The sequence below is a fragment of the Macaca nemestrina genome, chromosome 12, assembly GCF_043159975.1.
Source record: "Macaca nemestrina isolate mMacNem1 chromosome 12, mMacNem.hap1, whole genome shotgun sequence".
NCBI lineage: Eukaryota > Metazoa > Chordata > Mammalia > Primates > Cercopithecidae > Macaca > Macaca nemestrina.
In genome coordinates this window covers 72,811,133-72,827,960 of record NC_092136.1, presented here as the reverse complement: position 1 = coordinate 72,827,960, position 16,828 = coordinate 72,811,133, and the positions used below count along the sequence as shown (strand labels likewise).

Genomic DNA, 16,828 nt, shown 5'->3' with positions numbered 1-16,828 from the left:
GAGATGGAGTCTTACTCTGTTGCCCAGGCTGGAGTACAGCAGCGCAATCTCAGCTCACCGCAACCTCTGCCTCCTGAATTCAAGTGATTCTCCTGCCTCAGCCTCCCAAGTAGCTGGGACTATAGGCACAAGCCACCACGCCCAGCTAATTTTTGTATTTTTAGTAGAGAGGGGGTTTCACCATGTTGGCCAGGCTAGTCTTGAACTCCTGATCTCAGGTGATCTGCCCACCTCAGCCTCCCAAAGTGTTGGGATTACAGGCATGAGCCACTGCGCCTGGCCTGAAGTCCCATTATTTATTAAATGCTTCTCCTGCTGTTGGAACTGTCTTGAAGGCTATTTTCAGATTTATATTAGGATGATTCTATGAGGAACATCATCTTCATATCACTTCTTGCTGCTATAGAATAAGTTCCTTAGGATAGATACCCATAAATAGAGCTTGTACCTCATTCTGACCCTTGTTGCATACAGTAGATATAAGCAAGTTTATTCCATTTGAGCACCCTATATGGTGAGGTGGCTATGTGGAAAATAGTGACTGTATAGGCTCTGAAGACAAATAGGAATATAAGGGCCATCCCAGAAATGCTAGTGTTTGTAAGAATTGAAATTGTACTTTCCCATTTATGGCTCCTTAACTTTTGTTTCAGTGATTGACATAAAACTGGAAAAGCCTCAGGAGCAACCAGTCAGCGAAGGAGGCTGTTCCTGCTAATCTCTCATGTCATCTTCAACCCTTCTTTAGAAGCTCACTGCTTTGGCCCCCTTACTCTTTCATTGACTGCAGTGTGAATATTGGCTTGAACCTTTTCCCTTCAGTAATAACGTATTGCAATTCATCATTGCTGCCTGTCTCGTGGAGATGATCTATTAGCTTCATAAGCACAAAAAAAGTCAGTGTCTTCATTATTTATATTTTACAAAAAGCCAAAATATTTCAGCATATTCCAGTGATAACTTTAAAAATTAGATACATTTTCTTAACATTTTTTTCTTTTTTAATGTTATGATAATGTACTTCAAAATGATGGAAATCTCAACAGTATGAGTATGGCTTGGTTATTGAGCAGTGTGTTCATAGCCTACTTTATCTCTCCTTGCTTTTCTCACCTCTCCCTTACCCCCATTCCCTATTACCTATTCTTACCTAGCCTCCCCCCACTTCCTCAAACAAGAGATGGCAAAGCAGCAGTTCAACCAAGCCCACTGGAATTATCCTTTAATTTTACAGATACCACTTGCTGTAGACTATGGACCAAGATGTCCAAAATTATTCTTGAGCACTGATATAAGTTACTTAGATCTTCTTTGAGGTCAAAATTCAGCCATCATGGTAGGCAGTGCTTGAATGAGAAAAGGCTCCTGGTGCATCTTCAAAATGAGTCCTAAAGAACATACTGAGTACTTACAATAAGTAGAAGAGCAAAAAATGTATTTCTGACTAAAACAAATGGCTCTTTCACATGTGCTTTATTAGACTCTGGGAGAGAATAGTAACCAAGTGCTTCAGAATAGGTTTTTAGTATTCTTCATGGTAAGATAATGAAGTTCTAATGAACTATTTCTCCCATGGTTTTAAAATTGTCAAGAGTTATTCTGTTTGTTTAAAAAATAAGAAACCTCTTTAAGCAATAGATTTTGCTTGAGTTTTCTTTTTTAAAAAAATAATACTATGCAGGCAAGGCACTATAAAAGTTTAATTCCTTCTAGAAGAACCACTGGAAGAATTTAAATTTGGCACTACAATCAAAACTACTGAATTAGTAGAAACTACGATATCTAAAGCTTACCAACAAAAGAACCCTCAGCAGAATAGCAAAAACTTTGCTCAGAACATTTGAGGTCAAATTGAAGACGGAAACCAGAAACTGTTTTCTTGTAAGCCCCTAGAGGCAGATCAGGTAAAGCATACATAGTAGAGAGAAAGGAGAGAATGGAAATAAAACTCAATATTATGCAGATTTATGCCTTATTTGTTAGCATTTTTTAAGGTTGGGTCTTTCAGGCTGGTTTTGGTTTGTATTAGATCTGTATAGTTTAATTAACTAGTGATTTAGTTTTATATTTAAACTACAATTAATCTTTTTTCTTTGGTGATATTTATTTCTTTGCCTTTTTTTTTTTTTAACAACTTTCAATTTTTAGATGTTTCGTTGAATCTATTTAGAGCTTCACCATGGCAATATGTATTTCCCTTAAAACACTGCAAACAAATATACTAGGAGTGTGCCCTTTTAATCTTTACTAGTTATTGTGAGATTGCTGTGTAAGCTAATAAACACATTTGTAAATACATTGTTTGCAGGAAGAAAACTTCTGAGTTACAGCTCAGGAAAAACCTGCTGAATTTATGTTGTAAGCATTACTTAACACAGTATACAGATGAAAAGACAACAAAACTATCTTCATACTTCCTCATCCTCTCATTGCAACAAAACCTTAAACTGGGAGAACCTTAGTACCCTCTCTTTCCTCTTCCTCCTCCACTTCCCACTTATTGTCACCTTGTAATATTCAGAGAGCACTTGGATTATGGATCTGAATAGAGAAATGCTTACAGATAATCATTAGCCCACATACCAGTAACTTATACTTAAAAGATGGGATGGAGTTGTAAAGTGCTTTTATAATACAATATAATTGTTAAAAGCAAGGGTTGACTCTTCGTTTTATTTTGACATGGCATGTCCTGAAATAAATATTGATTCAATATGGCAGATGGGTCATATTCTTTATTTGGAAGAAGTTGTGACTTCTGACATGGGGGTGATTGTCTTCCTACACTGTTGGATTTGATTCTTTTTATGTATTTTTAAGAAAGTAACCAGTTATACTGCTTTTAATATTGATTGGTCTTTTTATTTGGCTTGGAGTTCTTCAAAGCAGTGAAGTGTGTTCATAGTCCAGATTTTTTTTTTAATAAACACAATTTTGCTGCCAAAAATATATAAATAAAACACAAAAGAAAACAATTATTGACTTGGTTTCCCATTCCTGCCAAGATGGTGAATTAGCATATGCTTCTCCCTCCCTAGACCTATAAAGCGGACATGGACAGAATCCAGAAAAATAACAATAGCAAATGTGAGCAACTCCTGGGGAGTCAAAGAATCTTTTTTTTGATGGGGGTATTGTTGCGGGGTGGAGGAGAAGGGGGCAACTTGAAAGGTATAGCCCCTGGTGGAGGCAGTAATAGGACATATTAAGAAAAGCATCTTAAGATCTGCTTTTGCGTCCAGGCGCGGTGGCTCAAGCCTGTAATCCCAGCACTTTGGGAGGCCGAGACGGGCGGATCACGAGGTCAGGATATCGAGACCATCCTGGCGAACACGGTGAAACCCCGTCTCTACTAAAAAGTACAAAAAAACTAGCCGGGCGAGGTGGCGGGCGCCTGTAGTCCCAGCTACTCGGGAGGCTGAGGCAGGAGAATGGCGTGAACCTGGGAGGCGGAGCTTGCAGTGAGCCGAGATCCGGCCACTGCACTCCAGCCTGGGCAACAGAGCAAGACTCCGTCTCAAAAAAAAAAAAAAAATCTGCTTTTGCCTCCTTACTCCTAACTATACCTTTGCCTTGGGACTGGAGCCAGCAAACTGTGGCCCTCCCACCAAATCCAGCCTGGAACCAGTTTTTAAAATTAAGTTTTATTGGAACTCAGCCATACTTTCTCACTGTAACGGCAGAATTTAATAGCTGCCACAGACCTTATGGCCCTAAAAGCCAAAAAAGCCATTTACTATCTGGCCCTTTACAGAGAAAAGGGCAATCCCTGCCTTGGGATAACCATAGCTGAACACCTTACCGTAAAATGAAGGCCACAGGCCAGAATACTAGTGCAGGTGTCCACGAGAGTAATATTAGGGCAGTACAAAAGCCCTAATAAGCCGATGGAAATAAAGGCAAGGCCCTGAAATAAGTTATGGCTTGGGGGGATGATACTGATACTGAGTGGGAGTGATTATATGTGGTCTTAGAGTTCCTAGAGCTCTTTGCCCCAAAGTTTGTCCCCTCCTCTCCTTGACAGTCTTGTTCCCTATGCCTTCCAGATTAGTAGCGTATACTCTGAGGAGAATTTGAACTCACACAGCAATATAGTTGAATACCTAAAAACTGCCTCAAAAGTAAAAGTAAATATCTGAAGCAGAAATACTTTGGGAAAGAAAACCAATAATTTAAGGATGACATGATAAATATTAAGGAGATAAGATATGAAACAAGAATTTAGAATCATAAGTGTGAAAAGTTTTTAATTGTTGAAGTGAACACAGCCAGGTGCAGTGTTTCATGCCTGTAATCCTAGCACTTTGGGAGGCCGAGGTGGGAGGATAGCTTGAGCCTAGGAGTTCAAGACCAGCTTGGGCAATATGGTGAGACCCCATCTCTGCAAAAAAATTAAAAAATTAGGCATGGTGGCACACACCTGCAGTCTCAGCTACTCAGAAGACTGAGGTGAGAGGATCTCTTGAACCCAGGAGTTCAAGGCTACAGTGAGTTCTGATTGCACCACTGCCCTCCAGCCTGGGCAACAAAGCAAGACTCTGTTTCTAAAAGGAAAGATAAGGAACACATAGATGGGATAAATGGTAGAATGGATTCCGTTAGTTAGAATGGAGTTAGTAAGCTGGAACATTAAATTGAGGAACTCATTCATTAGAAAACAGAATTAGCTGGCCTGGCACAGTGGCTCACACCTATAATCCTAGCACTTTGGGAGGCTGAGGGGGGCAGATCACAAGGTCAGGAGATCGAGACCATCCTGGTTAAGACGGTGAAACCCCGTCTCTACTAAAAATACAAAAACTTAGCCAGACATGGTGGTGCATGCCTGTAGTCCCAACTACTTGGGAGGCTAAGGCAGGAGAATCGCTTGAACCCGGGAGGCGGGGGTTGCAGTGAGCCAAGATTGTGCCACTGCATTCCAGCCTGGCAACAGTGCAACAGTGCGAGACTCCGTCTCAAAAAAAAAAAAAAAAAAAAAAAAAAAAAGGAAAACAGAAGTAGCATTCTTGTTCCTTTTGCAATGCGATAAAAAGCAGGGCAAAGCTCCCCTTTGCCTTCTGCCATGATTGTAAGCTTTTTGAAGCCTACCAGAAGCAAATGCTGGCACTGTACTTCTTGTACAGCCCACAGAACTGTGAGCCAATTAAACATTTTTTTTTTTTTTTTTTTTTGAGACAGAGTTTTGCTCTGTCACCCAGGCTGGAGTGCAGTGGCCCGATCTCAGCTCACTGCAAGCTCTGCCTCCTGGGTTCACGCTATTCTCCTGCCTGAGCCTCCCAAGTAGCTGGGACTACAGGTGCCTGCCACCACGGCCGGCTAATTTTTGTATGTTTAGTAGAGACAGAGTTTTACCATGTTAGCCAGGATGGTCTCGATCTCCTGACCTCATGATCCGCCTGCCTCGGCCTCCCAAAGTGTTGGGATTACAGGCGTGAGCCACAACGCCTGGCCTTTTTTTCTTTCATTTTTTATTTTTTATTTTTTGAAATGGTGTCTTGCCTTGTCATCCAGGCTAGAGCGCAGTGGTGAGATTTCAGCTCACTGCAGCCCTTGCCTTCCAGGTTCAAGCAAGTCTCCTGCTTCAGCCTCCCGAGTCGCTGGGATTACAGGTGCACACCATCACGTCTGGCTAGTTTTTGTATTTTTAGTAGAGACAGGGTTTCACCATGTTTGCCAGGCTGGTCTCGAACTCCTGACCTCAAATGATCCGCCCGCCCCAGCCTCCCAAAGTGCTGGGATTACAGACGTGAGCTACCGCGCCCAGCTTAAACCTCTTCTTTATAAATTACCCAGCCTTAGATATTCCTTTATAGCAATGCAAAATGTACTAACAGAAAATTGGTACTGAAAAGTGGGGCATTGCTATAAAGATACCTGAAGATGTGGAAGAGACTTTGGAACTGGGTAATGGGCAGAAGTTGGGAAAGAATTTAGAGGGCTCACAGAAGATGGGAAGATGAGGGAAATTTTGAAATTTCTTAGAGACTGGTTAAATGGTTATGACCAAAATGCTAATAGAAATATAGACGGTGAAGACCAGGCTGATGAGGTCTCAAATGAAAATGAGGAATTTATTGGGAACTGGAATGAAGATCACCCTTGTTAACACCTTAGCAAAGAACATTAGCATTGTGTTCATGTCCTAGGGCTTTGCAGAGGGTTGAACTTAAGAGTGATGACCTTCTGGCCAGGGATAGTGGCTCACACCTGTAATCCCAGAGCTTTGGGAGGCCACGGCAGGTGGGTCACTTGAGGTCAGGAGTTCGAGACCAGCCTGGCAAACATGGTGAAACCCCATCTCAACTAAAACTACAAAAATTTGCTGGGTGTGGTGGCGCACACCTGTAATCCCAGCTACTCCTATTGGGGAGGCTGAGGCAGGAGAATCGCTTGAATCCAGGAGACAGAGGTTGCAGTGAGCCGAGATCGTGCCACTGCACTCCAGCCTGGACGACAGAGTGAGACTCCATCTCAAAAGAATAAAAAAACAGTGATGACCTTCAGCTAGGGTGTCTAGCTGAAGAAATTTCCAAGCAGCAAAGCATTCAAGGGGTGGCATTCCTGCCTCACAGCCTGCAATCAGATATGAGAGCAAAGGAATATCTTAAAGTTGGAAGATATATTTAAATGGGAAGAGGAGCATTAAAATTTGGAAAATGTATATCCTAGCCTTGTGGTAGAGAAGGAAAAAACATTTTCAGAAGAGGAATACAAGCAACAGCTTGCTAGGGAAATTTGTATGACTAAAAGGGAGCCAAGTGCTAATAGTCAAGACAGTGGGAAAAGGCCTCAAGGCCATTTCAGAAGTCTTTGGTCAAGTCCCTCCCATCAGAGGCCTAGGAGGAAAGAATGGTTTCAGGGCCCAGGCTCAGGGCCCTGCTGCCCTGCACAGCCTCAGGATACTGCTCAAAGGGCCCCAGATATAGCTCGAGCTGCTATTCCAGGGGGCACAAACCATAAGCCTTGGTGGCTTTCATGTGATGTTAACCCTGCAGCTGTGAAGAATGCAAGAGTGAGGGAGACTTGGCAGCTTCCAATGAGATTTCAGAGGATGTGTGGGAAAGCCTGGGTGCCCAGGCAGAAGCCTGCCACAGGGCAGAACCGCCACAGAGAGCCTTTACTAGGGCAATGCAGAGGGAAAATGTGGTATGGGAGCCCCCACAAAGAGTCACTACCAGGGCGATGCCAAGTGGAACTGTGGGAAGAGGGGCCACTGCCCTCCAGACTGCAGAATGCTACAGCCACGAGCAGCTTGCACCCTGAGTTTAGAAAAGCTGCAGACACTCAACTCTAACCTGTGACAGCAGCCACAGAGGTGGAGCTGCCTAAGGACTTGGGAGGCCAACCTTTGCATCAGTGTGCCTTGAATGTGGGATTTGGAGTCAAAGGAGATTATTTTGGAGCTTTAAGGTTTAATGTCTGCCCTTCTGGGTTTCAGACTTGCTTCGGGCCTATTGCCTTGTTCTTTTGGCTGATTTTTCCCTTTTGGAATGGGAATATTTACTCAGTGCCTATATAACCCTTGTATCCTCAAAGTAAATAACTTGTGTTTTTGGTCGGGGGGTGGTTGGTGGTGGTGGTGGTTTAGACAGGGTCTTACTCTGTCACCCAGGGTAAAGTGCAGTGGCATGATCTCAGCTCACTGCAACCTCTTCCCTCCCAGGCTCAAGCAATCTTACCACCTCAGCCTCTCAAGTAGCTGCGACCACAGGCACGTGCCACCATGCCTGGCTAATTTTTGTAGTTTGGGTAGAGATGGGGTCTCACTATGTTGCTCAGGCTGGTCTTGAACTCCTGGGCTCGAGCAGTACACCTGCTTTAGCCTCCCAAAGTGCTGGGATTACAGGTTTGAGCCAATAACTTGTTTTTGATCTTACAGAAAATCATATGAGGAAGGAACTTGCCTTCAGTCTCAGATGAGACTATGGACTTTGGACTTTTGATTGAGTTGATGCTAGAAGAGTTAAGCCTTTAGGGGATGATTTTTTTTTTCTTTTTTTTTTTTTAGACAGAGTCTTGCTCTGTTGCCCAGGCTGGAGTGCAGTGGAGCTCAATCATGTTGAGGTCAGAAGTTTGAGACCAGCCTGGCCAACATGGTGAAACCCTGTCTCTACTAAAAATAAAAAAATTAGCCAGGTGTGGTGGCGCACACCTGTAGTCCCAGCTACTCAGGAGGCTGAGGCAGGAGAATCGCTTGAACCTGGGAGGTGGTTTCAGTGAGCCAAGATCATGCCACTGCACTCCAGCCTGGGTGACAGAGCAAGACCATGTCTCAAAAACAAAAAACAAAGTTGCGGCCGGGCGCGGTGGCTCAAGCCTGTAATCCCAGCACTTTGGGAGGCCGAGACGGGTGGATCACGAGGTCAGGAGATCGAGACCATCCTGGCTAACACGGTGAAACCCCATCTCTACTAAAAAATACAAAAAACTAGCCAGGCGAGGTGGCGGGCGCCTGTAGTCCCAGCTACTCAGGAGGCTGAGGCAGGAGAATGGCGTAAACCCGGGAGGTGGAGCTTGCAGTGAGCTGAGATCTGGCCACTGCACCCCAGCCTGGGCAAGACTCAAAAAAAAAAAAAAAAAAACAAAAAAACAAACAAAAAAAAACAAACAAAAACAAAAAACAAAGTTGCTTGGTATCATTTAAAGTTAAGAGGCCGGGCGCGGTGGCTCAAGCCTGTAATCCCAGCACTTTGGGAGGCCGAGACGGGCGGATCACGAGGTCAGGAGATCGAGACCATCCTGGCTAACACGGTGAAACCCCGTCTCTACTAAAAATACAAAAAATTAGCCGGGCGAGGTGGCGGGCGCCTGTAGTCCCAACTACTCGGGAGGCTGAGGCAGGAGAATGGCGTGAACCCGGGAGGCGGAGCTTGCAGTGAGCTGAGATCCGGCCATTGCACTCCAGCCTGGGCGGCAGAGCGAGACTCCGTCTCAAAAAAAAAAAAAAAAAAAAAAAAAAAAAAAAAAAAAAAAATAAAGTTAAATATGTGTTTGTCATATAACCCATCTATTCCATTCCTCAATATTTACCCACAAGACATGAAAGCATGTGTCCATACAAAGACTTGTACACAGGCTGAGTGTGGTGGCTCATGCTTGTAATCCCAGTACTTTGGGAGACTGAGGCGGGAGGATCACGTGAGCCCAGGAATTTGAAACCAGCCTGAGCAATACAGGGAAACCCCATCTCTACAAAAATAAAAATAGTAGCCAGGTGTGGTGGCACATGCCTGTGATCCCAGTTACTTGAGAGACTGAGGTGGGAGGATTGCTTGAGCCTGGGAGGTCGAGGCTACAGTAAGCTGTGATTTTGCCTCTGCATTCCAGCCTGTCTCAAAAAAAAGAAAACAAAACTTGTGGACAAAATTAATAGTAGCTAGTATTAGCCAAGAACTAGAAACAACCCAAATGCCTGTTAAAAGATGAATGTATAGGCCGGGCGCAGTGGTTCACGCCTGTAATCAGCACTTTGGGAGACTGAGGCAGGCAGATCACAAAGTCAGGAAATCGAGACCATCCTGGCCAACATGGTGAAACTCCTTCTCTCCTAAAAATACAAAAATTAGGTGGGCGTGGTGGCGTGTGCCTATAATCCCAGCTACTCCGGAGGCTGAGGCAGGAGGATCGCTTGAACCAGGGAGTCAGAGGTTGCAGTGAGCCAGGATCACACCACTGCACTCCAGCCTGGATGACAGAGTGAGACTCCATCTCCAAAAAAAAAAAAAGTTACTTTTCTCACCTACTGCCTTTCTGTCTCTATTCTTTGAAGGATATCTGTATGTGCAGCCCATATTTCAGGAGTTGGGATTTGTTCTTCTTTAGGGGGGAATAGCTATGTAGATTGTTTGGAATTCTGCAAGGGAGATTTGTCTCTTCTCCCCCATTTATTTATCTGTTCAATAATTTATATCAGTATGGACTCAAAAGTATCCATGGACTCATGGATTCTTATTTTATACTTTGGGTTATAATCTAATGCTACTTTATTTGGTTGCCCAAATTGTTCCAGCTCTTTCAGTTATTTTGCCCCTTCGATGTACCCCCCATTGATGTGCATTTGTTTTGGTCTTTTGAGTACTTCTTTATGGCAGTACATGATGCTCCAGACTCATCATGGATACCTCTTTATCCAGTCCTGTAATCAGCCATTTCTCTAAGGATCTCTGATTTCTTTGACTGGAGAACTGGTATTAGAAATGAAGATGTGGGGCCAGGTGTGGCGGCTCATGTCTATAATCCCAGCACTTTGGGAGACTGAGGCGGGCGGATCACGAGGTCAAGAGTTGAGACCATCTCTGTCTGACATGGTGAAACGCCAATCGTGCCCAAATACAAAAATTAGCCGGGCTCAGTGGCTCACGCCTGTAATCCCAGCACTTTGGGAGGCAGGCGGATCACAAGGTCAGGAGATCGAGACTATCCTGGCTAATACGGTGAAACCCCGTCTCTACTAAAAAACACAAAAAATTAGCCAGGCTTGGTGGCGGGCGCCTGTAGTCCCAGCTACTCGGGAGGCTGAGGCAGGAGAATGGCGTGAACCTGGGAGGCAGAACTTGCAGTGAGCTGAGATCTCGCCACTGCACTCCAGCCTGGGCAACAGAGTGAGACTCCGTCTCAAAAAAAAAAAAAAACAAAAAAACAAAACGAAAATTAGCTGGGCATGGTGGCGGGCGCCTGTAGTCCCAGCTACTTGGGAGGGTGAGGCAGGAGAATTGCTTGAACCTAGGAGGCAGAGGTTGCAGTGAGTCGTGAGTAGAGATCGCGCCACTGCATTCCAGCCTGGCGACAGAGCGAGACTCCGTCTCAAAAAACAAACAAACACACACAAAAGATGTGGGGCTAGGTGTGTTCATTTCTTTTTGTTTTCTTTTCTTTTATTTTTTCTTTTTTTGTTTTTGTTTTTGACACAGAGTCTCGCTCTGTCGCCCAGGCTGGAGTGCAATGGTGTGATCTTGGCTCACTGCAGCCCCTGCCTCCCAGGTTCAAGTGATTCTCCTGCCTCAGCCTCCCAAGTAGCTAGGACTAAAGGTGGGTGCCACCACACATGGCTTGTTTTTTTTTTTGTTTTTTTTTTTTTTGAGACAGAGTCTCTCTGTCACCCAGGCTGGAATGCAGTGGCACGATCACAGCTCACTGCAACCTCTGCCTCCTGGGATCAAATTATTCTCCTGCCTCAGCCTCCCCAGTAGATGGTATTACAGGTGCACGCCACGTCGCCCAGCTAATTTTTGTATTTTTAGTAGAGATGGAGTTTTGCCATGTTGGCCAGGCTGGTCTCGACCTCAGGTTATCCACTTGCCTTGGACTTCCAAATTGCTGAGATAACAGGCGTGAGCCACCGCGCCCAGCCTAGGTGTGTTCATTTCCACTGAGGTGTTTTCTTTGAGGCTCTCTCAGCTGGCAGATGAAGGAAATATATGTATGTACTGACATGTGTATAGACACATATCTGTAAATATTTCTGTATATAATCCCATCTCTATGTCAAGCTAGACATGAGTTCATACTGATGTCTCCAACTCTAATCCATTACCACATGAATCATTCTAGCTTCCTCCCTTTGCTTATCTGTAAATTTCTACTTCACCACTGAGAAACCTGGCTTCCAGTTGATCTAGGGACTCCAATGTGCATGTTTGACTTATTAGCGTATACTTAATATTGTACTACTTCACATAAGGTACAGGAAACTTGCCAGAGTATCATTCTATTGTCCCACCCCCACTCCCTGTCCTCTCTGCTTTTTTGATGTATTTTTTATTACATTCATAATTTTGCATATACTTGTAAATAATTAATTCTATTGACTATCATTCCATTTTGTGATTGACTGTCATTCCATTTTGTGAATATTACCAGTAGATTTATCCTGTAGAATTTAAGTTTTTTCCATTGCTATTATAAACACTTTTCTACCTACCTTTTGGTGAAGGTAAGTACACAATTCTGTTGGGTGCACCCTAGGAGAAGAGTTGATTGGTTATAATGTATGCATATGCTTGGCCTTACCAATCAGTTTCCAAAGCAATTGTACCAGTTTAACTTTACAGTTCTTCCAGCAGTGTATGAGACTCCATATCAGTACTTAGTGTCGTCTGTCTTTTTCATCTTTGCCCATTTTAATTCAAAACTTTTTAAAAACCATGTGTTGACTAGACAAAACAATGTTTGGGCCAGATGTCGTCCATTGGCCACCTCCAGATTAGACTGTTTTGTCTATGAGGATTAATGTCTGTCTTAATGTGTGTGTGAATAATTTAAAAATTGTCTGCTGGACAGCTGGAAGGATTAAAAATTCATGTTACAGTCCTACTAGTCGAGAGATTTTGAAGCAAACTGCATTGGGAACATCTATTTGCACTCATTGCTTTTTTCAGTGAGCTGACTGGAAAGCACACTGGCAGAAATGTGGAGAGGTTTTTGGAGAAAGCAAGAACAGAGGACAGGGGTTTGAGGTGAGGAAGTGGGAACTTCTGCAAGTGAACTAAAAACCTGTGCCCTTACTGAGGGGATAAAGAGTAATTTTGTTTTATTTTTTCATTTCCTTCTTTTTCCTTTGTTACTCCACCATTTCTATGAAGTCTGATGCACATGCTTTGATGGGGCTGGTGAAGACATGGAGAATGAAAACTAGGACAATAAAGGAAAATCACCCCACATTGATCCCATACTTGGTGTCCAGTTAGAGAGAACAGGCATCCATTTAAGAGAATCTTGCTAAGATGTCCAAATGGTAACCAGTAGGGTGTGGGGGAGAGCAGCTGGCCAGTGGAGAAGGCCTCCTTCCTCCCCTGATATACTAGAAGAAGGTGATGTGTGTTTTGTTTGTTTGTTTGTTTGTTTCAGTTTGTTTTGAGAAGGAGTCTCGCTCTGTTGCCGAGGCTGGAGTGCAGTGGCACCATCTCAGCTCACTGCAACCTCCGCCTCCCGAGTCCCAGCAATTCTCCTGCCTCAGCCTCCTGAGTAGCTGGGATTACAGGTGCCCACCACCACACCTGGCTAATTTTTGTATTTTTAGGAGAGACGGGGTTTCACCAGGTTGGCCAGGCTGGTCTTCTACTCCTGACCTCAAGTGATCCACCTGCCTCAGCCTCCCAAAGTGCTGGGATTACAGACATGAGCCACCACGCCCCGCCAGAAGGTGACAATCTGAGAAGACAGAGGCTGACATCTGCTTTGCAGTTGGAACTTTCTTTTTTTTTTTTTTTTTTTTTTTTTTTTTTTTTTTTTTTGAGACGGAGTCTCGCTCTGTCGCCCCGGCTGGAGTGCAGTGGCGCGATCTCGGCTCACTGCAAGCTCCGCCTCCCGGGTTCACGCCATTCTCCTGCCTCAGCCTCCCGAGTAGCTGGGACTACAGGCGCCCACAACCGCGCCCGGCTAATTTTTTGTATTTTTAGTAGAGACGGGGTTTCACCGTGGTCTCGATCTCCTGACCTTGTGATCCGCCCGCCTCGGCCTCCCAAAGTGCTGGGATTACAGGCGTGAGCCACCGCACCCGGCCTGCAGTTGGAACTTTCTATATTCAGCACACGTTCCTGCCTAAGCATATTCTGGCCTTAGCTTGTCCTCTTTTCATCCCCAAGGCTGGTGACCAACTTAGAAAGGGTCAAACCTCAAGGTTCTGTGCTTCAGGTTTAAGGGTGATAGACTGATTGGACCATGATTCTGACAATGAAGTCTCCTCATGACCACTTAAGATGTCTCCAGACCTCTGTGGGAAGTTCTAAGGTTGGGGAACACTGTGATATGAGGTCAGAAGTAAATCTGGGACCCAATCCTGGGAGGTCTCAGGAGGCAGATCTCAACTCCTGATGAAGGAGGTCTCACAGACTGAGCTATCCCACAAGGGCAGGAAAGGGAAAAGGTAAGAGTTCTCCCAGTCCCTATGGGTGGCAGAAGGCAGTAGAATGGTCCCTATCAGGTGGGGCAAAGGGGAGACAAATCTGTTTTAGAGGGCATCTAGGGTAATTTCCAACCAGGTATTCTGAATGTAGGGCTCTAGTTCTGAGACTGAGTCATATACCTGATTTTGGAGAAGCGCTCACTGCCGGGATGCTCAGAGTGCCACAGACCCTCGCTGTCTATAGAATCTCCTCTAGTAGGGGCTGATGGAGGCAGGTGGTCTCAGGAATGGATGTGGAGTTGAGCACCCCCAGTGAGCTGGCTATGAGCAGCCAGGTAGTACCTGGGCTGCCCAGACAGTTTGCAGAGATGGTTTTGTCTGGGTTAAGACTGTGTTGTCTATGAGAATGAATATCTTTGTGTGTGTGAGATCGAACTTCCAGGTTCAACCATGTCCTTCCTTTGCTTCACATTTTTGGAGGCATTCCATGGCCTGAGAGTTAGTATATAGTTCAAGCTCCTTCCCTGGCATCCAAGGCCTCTGATAGTTTGACTCTGCTGACCCCCATTTCCACCCATCACACTGCAGATCCAGCCTCACCCAGAAACCTCTTGGCACTGACTGAGTGCTGCTTTAGTTCTTGTTTCCTCTTCATCTAAGTTAGCAACTCCCACAAGACCATAGTTGGAAGAGCATTTGTCTTTTCAGTCAGCTTAAGACACTTCCACCCATACCTGGGCTAAGGGCTCCTTTCTCTGTGCCCCTACAACCTCAGGACTACCAGTTCCCACAGCCCATGTTATCATAGTCTGTGTCCATGTCTAGGGTAGACAGACAGACAGACACACACACACACACACACATACACACACACACACACACACACACACACACAAAGGCACATGCACAAACTCCTTGAATAGGGCCCAAATCTCATTCCTCTCCCAGTACCCAGCTCTCAGCCCTGTCTGCCCACAAAACCTCTCAGAAAAGCATTTGCTAAAGGAAAAGAGAAGAGATGTTTGTGTTATACAGTTGACCTCCTCTCTGGGAATTATTTTCCTGTCAGGTAATGAGCCACACAGGATTTATAGTGCAGAAGCAGTGTGCTATGGTAGACAAGGTTAAGTGACCTGCATTTGAATCCAGATTCTGACACAGCATGCATGACTTGGACAGTCTACTTTCCTTTTCTGCATGTGTTTCTTTGTAGGTAAAATAGGGATAGTAACGCCAGGCCCATGGGGTTGTTGCAAAGACCTATAAGATAAAACAGGGAAGCTTTGGGCAATGAATGGCAATGCCCCCAGCTCTGTCTGATCTCAAATGCTCTGCCCAGCCAGCTCCCTGATCATTGTTTAACCCACATTCTTGGGAAAGGACTCTGGACAGCTTGGGCTCTTCCTACATATTGATCTCTAAAAGTCCTGAGGCTGTGCCGGAGAGGTCATTCCCAGAGCCAAACTCAGAGATGTCCCTGCAGGGGCATGCAAGACACCCTCTAATGAGATGGCATAATGGGGATGCCACTAAAGGACTGACAGCATAACTGGGTCTATCTGGGAGAAAATTAAGGCTGAGGCTGGGCTGAAGGTAGTGAGTTATCTCAATTGACTGTTCAGTCAGTTACAGATCAAACTCTGTTCTCTCTCCCCAATTGCCAGTGCTGCCAAGGAAGGAAGGAAGGAAGGGAGGGAGAGAGGGAGGGAGGGAGGGAGGGAGGGAGGGAGGAAGGGGGAGGGGAGGAAAGACAAAAACAGAAAACATTAAGGCTGTGGGGAGGGGAGGGGAGGGGAGCAAAACAAAAGAAAAGAAAAAATTAAGGCTGAGGTTCCAAAGCATGCACTGGGTCTGATGCACTGCTGGGTCCCCTGAACACAGTACAGGCCTTAGGACACCCAGGGTATGTAACCTCTGACTGCACAAATGCTAACAGACTTGGTCTTCTCAAGAGGCTCCTTCTTGCATCTATGCTTGTCCTTAAGCTGGTGCCACATATTGGACTATGCCCTGTGTTCAGTAGCCTGGCCCAAGAGGTTCTTTATAGTTTGACCTCATTCACCACCTCTCACCATGCAACCTGCTATAGCATGAGACTGGTTCCTGAACTTCATGGTGTTCTCAAGCCTCTAACGCCTTTGCTCATACCATTTCTTCCATTTGTTCTGTGTGGAAAGCTCACCCACCTTTTTCAGATTGGCAAACTCCTACTCATTTTTCAAGGTTCAGACTAAATTTGCACTTCCTGTCCCAAATCTTTCCCTAGTTCCCTTGGCAGAGTTGCATGCCTGCTCTTCAGAACTCCAACTGCACCACGTTCCTCTGTAACCTCATTCAATCATTGCTGGTTTTATATATGTCTTACCTCTAAGTTGGTGTCTCTGGAACTGTGGCTGAGGTGAATTCCTGATATTTTTGCCAACCAGCTTTCATCTATTCATCCTACTTCTGGGAACAGTGCCCTAAATTTCCTCTGGAACACCATCCCACCCCTGCTGTAAGCCCTGTTATTTTAGACCATCCGTTTCCAGACCACTGGGGTTGATGCAGGGATGGCCACAGGACCCAATTTAGACTGATGTCCACCAGGCTCAGGACTTTCAGTCATACTGTTAGAAGAAGAGAAATTCTCTTGGCTGGACTTGAACTCAGGAGGGCATTAGCCTGGAGCTGCTGACCATCACTGCAACTTCCAAATGAGCCAGCCCCGCAGGTGTAAAGATGGAAATGAAGCAAAGTCTAAGTGACACTGTTTAAGCCCCTGGATCACACAGCTTTTGGACTTCTCAGTTATGTGGCTCAACCTTTTCCCTTTGGCTTAAATCAGTTTGAGCAGGGAGTTTCTATCTTACAGCCCCAAGAGGCCTGATGCAGGATGGTGGTGTTTCCTTCCCTGGCCACCTGGTTTTCTATGAGAACAATTCATTGATTCAGCTCTAGAAGGATGGGAACCTACTGGAAAAGACCCCAACATGAACAGGATTC

The 16,828-nt window shown here is 45.0% G+C and overlaps 1 protein-coding gene across 2 annotated transcripts in view; it reads left to right on the top strand.

Annotated features, from left to right (window-relative positions):
* LOC105468721 (RAB6A, member RAS oncogene family) overlaps positions 1–2,718 on the top strand; it is a 101,348-nt gene extending 98,630 nt beyond the window's left edge. For both annotated transcript variants that reach the window (XM_011719035.3, XM_011719036.3), the window contains exon 8: positions 654–2,718. In XM_011719035.3, the coding sequence (XP_011717337.1) occupies positions 654–718 (65 nt within the window). In that variant the 3' untranslated portion in view covers positions 719–2,718. The remainder of the gene's footprint in view (positions 1–653) is intronic.
* Positions 2,719–16,828: the final 14,110 nt, after the last annotated feature.